The sequence below is a fragment of the Oncorhynchus kisutch genome, unplaced genomic scaffold (assembly GCF_002021735.2).
Source record: "Oncorhynchus kisutch isolate 150728-3 unplaced genomic scaffold, Okis_V2 Okis02a-Okis13b_hom, whole genome shotgun sequence".
Lineage (NCBI taxonomy): Eukaryota > Metazoa > Chordata > Actinopteri > Salmoniformes > Salmonidae > Oncorhynchus > Oncorhynchus kisutch.
Window position 1 is genome coordinate 14,748,395 of NW_022261979.1, and position 7,562 is coordinate 14,755,956.

The 7,562-nt window shown below is 45.1% G+C and overlaps 1 protein-coding gene across 1 annotated transcript in view; it reads right to left on the minus strand.

Annotated features, from left to right (window-relative positions):
• Positions 1-6,299: 6,299 nt before the first annotated feature.
• The window catches only part of LOC116359316 (adrenocorticotropic hormone receptor-like), a 1,762-nt gene continuing 499 nt past the window's right edge, over positions 6,300-7,562 (minus strand). Inside the window, exon 1 of the mRNA XM_031812166.1 lies at positions 6,300-7,562. This exon is cut by the window's right edge and continues 499 nt beyond it. Coding sequence (XP_031668026.1) covers positions 6,482-7,399 — 918 coding nt within the window. The 5' untranslated portion in view covers positions 7,400-7,562 and the 3' untranslated portion in view covers positions 6,300-6,481.

Here is a 7,562-nt window from a genome sequence, read left to right on the forward strand (position 1 = left end):
TTGCCAATGCGCAAACGCTCTCCATACTACATCAGCCCAATGTATAATGTATGCATCGGGCCGACGTCGGCCAGATGTATGTGTGCTGTCTGGGAAGATCTTATGGGGGTCATATTGAGGTCATTTTGACCGTAGTCTAGCAGCTATGGGAAAGAATAGTCGACTTTCTGATAGAGCCACCACATTCCACACCTAGCTGGGGCATGTCTAAAGAAGTATTTTTTGGGGGGTTATAGTGCCATCACAGATTTAGTCCATTACCCCCTGGCGGCCATTTCCAATATGGCGGCCATTCAGCTGCAGGGGGTCATATTGGACTAGATCCACTTGGCCATATCTCCACACATAATTGGTGCATACAGCCCAATGATGACTTAAAATGTTTGAGGGGCTCTAGTAAAAAACTGGCCCCAAAATGCCATATGTACATATCCTTTAAACGTTTAGTAGAAAATGGTGAAGGTGAAAATTACTGCTTTTTGTAAATGTTCCAATAGTTCACATGTAAACACTCTTAAAAGTAATATATATACTGGTGTTCCCTGAAGTTTACTGATTGTAATGATATATAATTATATCATTGCATATAATTTGTGTAAATTTTAAGACAAATTACAGGAAACCTGCCCTGTACACGTCACTTTAGGTCAAATCAAATCAAATGTATTTATAAAGCCCTTCTTACATTAGTTGATATCTCAAAGTGCTGTACAGAAACTCAGCCTAAAACCCCCCAAAACAGCAAGCAATGCAGGTGTAGAAGCACAGTGGCTAGGAAAAACTCTAGAAAGGCCAAAACCTAGGAAGAAACCTAGAGAGGAACCAGGCTATGAGGGGTGGAGATTATAAACCTAGAGAAGAACCAGGGTATGAGGAGTGGCCAGTCCTCTTCTGGCTGTGCCTGGTGGAGATTATAAACCTAGAGAGAAACCAGGGTATGAGGGGTAGCCAGTCCTCTTCTGGCTGTGCCGGGTGGAGATTATAAACCTAGAGAGGAACCAGGGTATGAGGGGTGGAGATTATAAACCTAGAGAGGAACCAGGTTATGAGGGGTGGCCAGTCCTCTTCTGGCTGTGCCGGGTAGAGAGGAACCAGGCTATGAGGGGTGGCCAGTCCACTTCTGGCTGTGCCGGGTAGAGAGGAACCAGGCTATGAGGGGTGGCCAGTCCTCTTCTGGCTGTACCGGGTAGAGAGGAACCAGGCTCTGAGGGGTGGCCAGTCCTCTTCTGGCTATACTGGGTAGAGAGGAACCAGGCTCTGAGGGGTGGCCAGTCCTCTTCTGGCTGTTCTGGGTAGAGAGGAACCAGGCTCTGAGGGGTGGCCAGTCCTCTTCTGGCTGTACTGGGTAGAGAGGAACCAGGCTCTGAGGGGTGGCCAGTCCTCTTCTGGCTGTGCCGGGTAGAGAGGAACCAGGCTCTGAGGGGTGGCCAGTCCTCTTCTGGCTGTACTGGGTAGAGAGGAACCAGGCTCTGAGGGGTGGCCAGTCCTCTTCTGGCTGTACTGGGTAGAGAGGAACCAGGCTCTGAGGGGTGGCCAGTCCTCTTCTGGCTGTACTGGGTAGAGAGGAACCAGGCTCTGAGGGGTTGCCAGTCCTCTTCTGGCTGTACTGGGTAGAGAGGAACCAGGCTCTGAGAGGTGGCCAGTCCTCTTCTGGCTGTACTGGGTAGAGAGGAACCAGGCTCTGAGGGGTGGCCAGTCCTCTTCTGGCTGTACTGGGTAGAGAGGAACCAGGCTCTGAGGGGTGGCCAGTCCTCTTCTGGCTGTACTGGGTAGAGAGGAACCAGGCTCTGAGGGGTGGCCAGTCCTCTTCTGGCTGTACTGGGTAGAGAGGAACGAGGCTCTGAGGGGTGGCCAGTCCTCTTCTGGCTGTACTGGGTAGAGAGGAACCAGGCTATGAGGGGTGGCCAGTCCTCTTCTGGCTGTGCCGGGTGAAAATCCCATAGGAATGTATTATGTCCGGCAGAGAGACAGGTAACCCATTTGAACTAAATACTATTTATGCTGAGACCTTCCAGCCATTCGACAAAGGAAAAGTCTAAAGGAAGATGTGTAGCTATAGGTGCAGATTGACCCTATCATACTCAGTGGTGTAGGAAGCGTTCTGTAAGTCTTTGTTGTTGCTTCCAAGTTAAGATGTTTGTTTCCTATTCATGTATACTTTAGTTAATCATTACATTGAGATTTCCTTATTTTCCTTATTTGAGATCTATTGGTTTAATAGATGTATCCTCATCTCCTTTACCTTCTATGTTCTGCAACCTGCTTATCATTTCTGCCCTGTGGCAGAACCACACAGCAACTTTACCACGTCCATCCACAAGTCCTTAATAAATAACCAATCCAACTTTACTGGTTTGCTACTCATGGTTCCTTATGACGACAGTGGGCCGGGGTAGGGCTGAGGTGGTGAAGCACAACCAGCAGGCATTAAGGAATTTAGCCAGTGGCAACAGAATGATCATAAGTGATCCACATTTATATAGATGGGTTGTTCTTTTAACGAGTGTAACTTGGTAAAAAAATATATAAAAGTATTTCACCTAATATTCTGTGATAAAGAGCACATGTTCTTCAATGAATAATAAGACAGTTTTCAGGGTTGAAGATTTCATCTTAAATCAGTCATGAATCCCCTTGTGACAGGGGGAATGGAGGCTTGTTGTGTGCAACAGGGACGGGCAATTGAATGCAAGCTTCACCCCAAAGATTACATTGTTCAAACATCTCTGGCCTGTCCATCAACAGGGTTGACACTCTAGACCCAAACTGCTACAGACCTATATCTATCCTACCCTGTCTTTCTAAGGTCTTCGAAAGCCAAGTTAACAAACCGACCATTTAGAATCCCACCATTCCTTCTCCGCTATGCAATCTGGTTTCAGAGCTGGACATGGGTGTACCTCAGCCACTCTCAAGGTCCTAAACGATATCATAACCGCCATCGATAAGTGACATTACTGTGCAGCCATATTCATCGACCTGGCCAAGGCTTTCGACTCTATCAATCCCCACATCCTCATCGACAGACTCAGCAGCCTGGTTCACCAACTACTACTCTGATAGAGTTCAGTGCGTCAAATCGGAGGGCCTGTTGTCCGGACCTCTGGCAGTCTCTATGGGGGTGCCACAGGGTTCAATTCTCGGGCCGACTCTCTTCTCTGTATATATCAAGGATGTCGCTCCTGCTGCTGGTGAGTCTCTGATCCACCTCTACGCAGACGACACCATTCTGTATACTTCTGGCCCTTCTTTGGACACTGTGTTAACTAATTACTTCGGCACAATGGCCTGTTTATTGCCTTTACCTCCCTTATCTTTCCTCATTTACACACACTGTAGATAGATAGATTTTTCTATTGTGTTATTTGACTGTATGTTTCTTTATGTGTAACTCTGTGTTGTTGTATGTGTCTCACTGCTTTGCTTCATCTTGGCCAGGTCACAGTTGTAAATGAGAACTTGTTCTCAACTGGCCTGGTTAAATAAAGGTTAAATAAAATATTAAATAAAATACAATCCACAATATAGCGGGGAGAGTAAAGCTAGACTATAATCGATAATGTCAAAAGCCACACTGAAGTCTAACAAAACAGCTCCCATAATATTTAATCATCACTTTCTCTCAGCCAATCATCAGTCATTTGTGTAAGTGGCGTTCTCTCAGCCAATCATCAGTCATTTGTGTAAGTAGCGTTCTCTCAGCCAATCATCAGTCATTTGTGTAAGTGGCGTTCTCTCAGCCAATCATCAGTCATTTGTGTAAGTGACGTGCTTGTTGAATGTCCTTCCCTATAAGCACGCTGTAAATCTGTTTTTCATTTATTTACTGTAAAATATCATTGTATCTGGTCAAACACACATTTACCCAAACGTTTACTAAGGGTTGGTAACAGGCGGATTGGTCGGCTATTTGAGCCAGTAAAGGGTGGTTTGCTATGGAAAGCAGAAGGACTTTAGCTTCCCTCCAGGCCTGAGGGCACACACTTTCTAGTAGGCTTAGATTGAACATGTGGAAAATAGAAGTGGCAATATCGTCCACTATTATCCTCAGTAATTTTCCATCCAAGTTGTCAGACCCCGGTGGCTTTTCAATAATTTTTTCACCTCTTCCATACTCACTTTACGGAATTCTAAATTACAATGCTCGTCTTTCATATTTTGGTCAGTTTTACTTGAATGTGGAGGTTCGGCTTTTGGCCGAAGGTCAAGACTAAATTTGCTAATCTTGCCAATTAAAAAATAATTCAAGTTGTTGGCAATATCAGTGGATTTTGTGATGTATGAGCCATCTAATTCAATGAGTTGAGTTTGCCTTTTTGCCCAAAATGTCATTTAAAGTGTTCCAAAGCGTTTTACTATCATTCTTTATATAACTTATCTTTGTTTCATAGTATAGTTTCTTCTTCCTTTTGTTCCGTTTAGTCACATGATTTCTCAATTTGCAGTAGGTTTGCCAATCGGTTATTCAGCCAGACAGTCTTTTAGGTGCCTTTCGGCAAACTCCAAGTGGGCTGTCATGTGCCTTTTACTGAGGAGTGGCTTCCGTCTGGCCACTCTACCATAAAGACCTGATTGGTGGAGTGCTGCAGAGATGGTTGTCCATCTGGACATTGGGTTCTTGGTCACCTCCCTGACCAAGGCCCTTCTCCCCTGATTGCTCAGTTTGGCCGGGCGGCCAGTTCTAGGAAGAATCTTGGTGGTTCCAAACTTCTTCCATTGAAGAATGATGGAGGCCATTGTGTTCTTGGGGACCTTCAATGCTGCAGACATTTTTTGGTACCCTCCCCCAGACACGTGCCTCAACACAATCCGGTCTCAGATCTCTACGGACAATTCCTTCAATCTGTTTTTTGCTCTGATATGCACTGTCAACTATGGGACCTTATATAGACAGGTGTGTGGCTTTCCAAATGCACCTGAGCTCATTTTCAAGTCTCATAGCAAAGGGTCTGAATACTTACTGAAATAAGGGATTTCTTTTTTTATTTGTTATAAATGTGCAAACATTTTAAAAAAAACAGTTTTGCTATGTCATTATGGGGTATTGTGATGTCATTATGGGGTATTGTGATGTCATTATGGGGTATTGTGATGTCATTATGGGGTATTGTGATGTCATTATGGGGTATTGTGATGTCATTATGGGGTAATGTGATGTCATTATGGGGTATTGTGATGTCATTATGGGGTATTGTGATGTCATTATGGGGTAATGTGATGTCATTATGGGGTAATGTGATGTCATTATGGGGTATTGTGATGTCATTATGGGGTATTGTGATGTCATTATGGGGTATTGTGATGTCATTATGGGGTATTGTGATGTCATTATGGGGTAATGTGATGTCATTATGGGGTATTGTGATGTCATTATGGGGTATTGTGATGTCATTATGGGGTATTGTGATGTCATTATGGGGTATTGTGATGTCATTATGGGGTATTGTGATGTCATTATGGGGTAATGTGATGTCATTATGGGGTATTGTGATGTCATTATGGGGTATTGTGATGTCATTATGGGGTATTGTGATGTCATTATGGGGTATTGTGATGTCATTATGGGGTATTGTGATGTCATTATGGGGTAATGTGATGTCATTATGGGGTATTGTGATGTCATTATGGGGTATTGTGATGTCATTATGGGGTATTGTGATGTCATTATGGGGTATTGTGATGTCATTATGGGGTATTGTGATGTCATTATGGGGTATTGTGATGTCATTATGGGGTAATGTGATGTCATTATGGGGTATTGTGATGTCATTATGGGGTATTGTGATGTCATTATGGGGTATTGTGTGTAGATTGATGAGGGAAAACATAATTTAATACATTTTAGAACAAGGCTGTAACGTAACGAAATGTGGAAAAAGTGAAGGGTCTGAATACTTTCCGAACATACTGTAGTATACATATAGTATAATATACAGTATTTATCTATTCTGTATATAGTTATACATATAGTATAATATACAGTATTTATCTATTCTGTATATAGTTATACATATAGTATAATATACAGTATTTATCTATTCTGTATATAGTTATACATATAGTATAATATACAATATTTATCTATTCTGTATATAGTTATACATATATATATATATATATATACATACATATGTGTATATACCTTTAACCAAGGCCCTATTCCCCATATAGTGCCCTACCTTTAACCAAGGCCCTATTCCCCATATAGTGCCCTACCTCTAACCAAGGCCCTATTCCCCATATAGTGCCATACCTCTAACCAAGGCCCTATTCCCCATATAGTGCCATACCTCTAACCAAGGCCCTATTCCCCATATAGTGCCATACCTCTAACCAAGGCCCTATTCCCCATATAGTGCCATACCTCTAACCAAGGCCCTATTCCCCATATAGTGCCCTACCTCTGACCAAGCCCCACGGGGTCAAAAACTCTGGTGGAAAGTTGTGCATTATCTAGGGAATAGGGTGCAGACAAAGCCCTTCAGTGGAACAGAGCTTTGACCTTGTAGCAGAGTGGTGAGTCGGAGCAGAGCAGCATCTTCCTGAAGGTGTTTCGTAGCTCTGCGCTGCGGAAGGCGTAGATGGCCGGGTCGACCACGGCGTGACTCATCAGCAGAACCAAATTCAGCTGGAACAGAGAGCGGTAGCACTCACAGTAGGGGTTCTCTACACACACCATGAGGAGGAGGAGGTGGAGGAAGAAAGGCGCCCAGCACACCACAAACACCCCGAATAGCATGGTGAGCGTGAGCGCCCCCCGGAGGCTGCGGTGCGGCATGGCACTCCCGGGCAGCGCTGCAATCTTCCTGGCGTGGGACCGAGCCAGCAGGAACATGTGGACGTAGAGGAAGAGGATGAGGAGCAGCGAGATAAGGAAGAGCACGATGAAAAAGATCTTGATGACCGTGGCATCACAGAACGCCACCATGACCGCCCCGGCGACGCCGCATAGTGCCCAGATCCCCGCCAGGGCGGCGGCGGCTCGCCTCGTGGTCATGATGTTGTGGTAGCGCAGTGCGTGGAAGATGGTGACGTAGCGGTCCACAGCGATGGCCAGGAAGCTACAGATGCAGCCGATAAAAGACATGCAGAGCAGTGCGTCTATGATGTCATCAACCCTCCGGACGGAGTCCCCTCGGGAGTCCAGTTGTCCGACATCGCTGAACTCCATCATTAGGGTTTCCCAGGTCTTGGAGAGGGAGGAGATGGTGTTGAACGTGGCAAGGCTACAGATAAACATGTACATCGGGGAGTGGAGGTTCTTGTTGCGCACCACGGCCACCACCACCAACAGGTTCTCACTGAGAGACACCATACCCAACACTAAGAACACCAGGTGGGGGACCTTCACCACCTGACAGTCTGTGTGGTTGGAGGGGAGAGCAGAGACATCATTCATTATGGAGACCACAGACAGTGTCAGAGCAACGTCCACAGTAGATCAGATCAAAACAGGGTGTTTCAGAAAAGATCAGAACAGGGTGTTTTAGAATAACATCCAGATCAGAACAGAACGGGGTGTTTCAGAGTAACGTCCAGATCAGAACAGGGTATTTCAGATT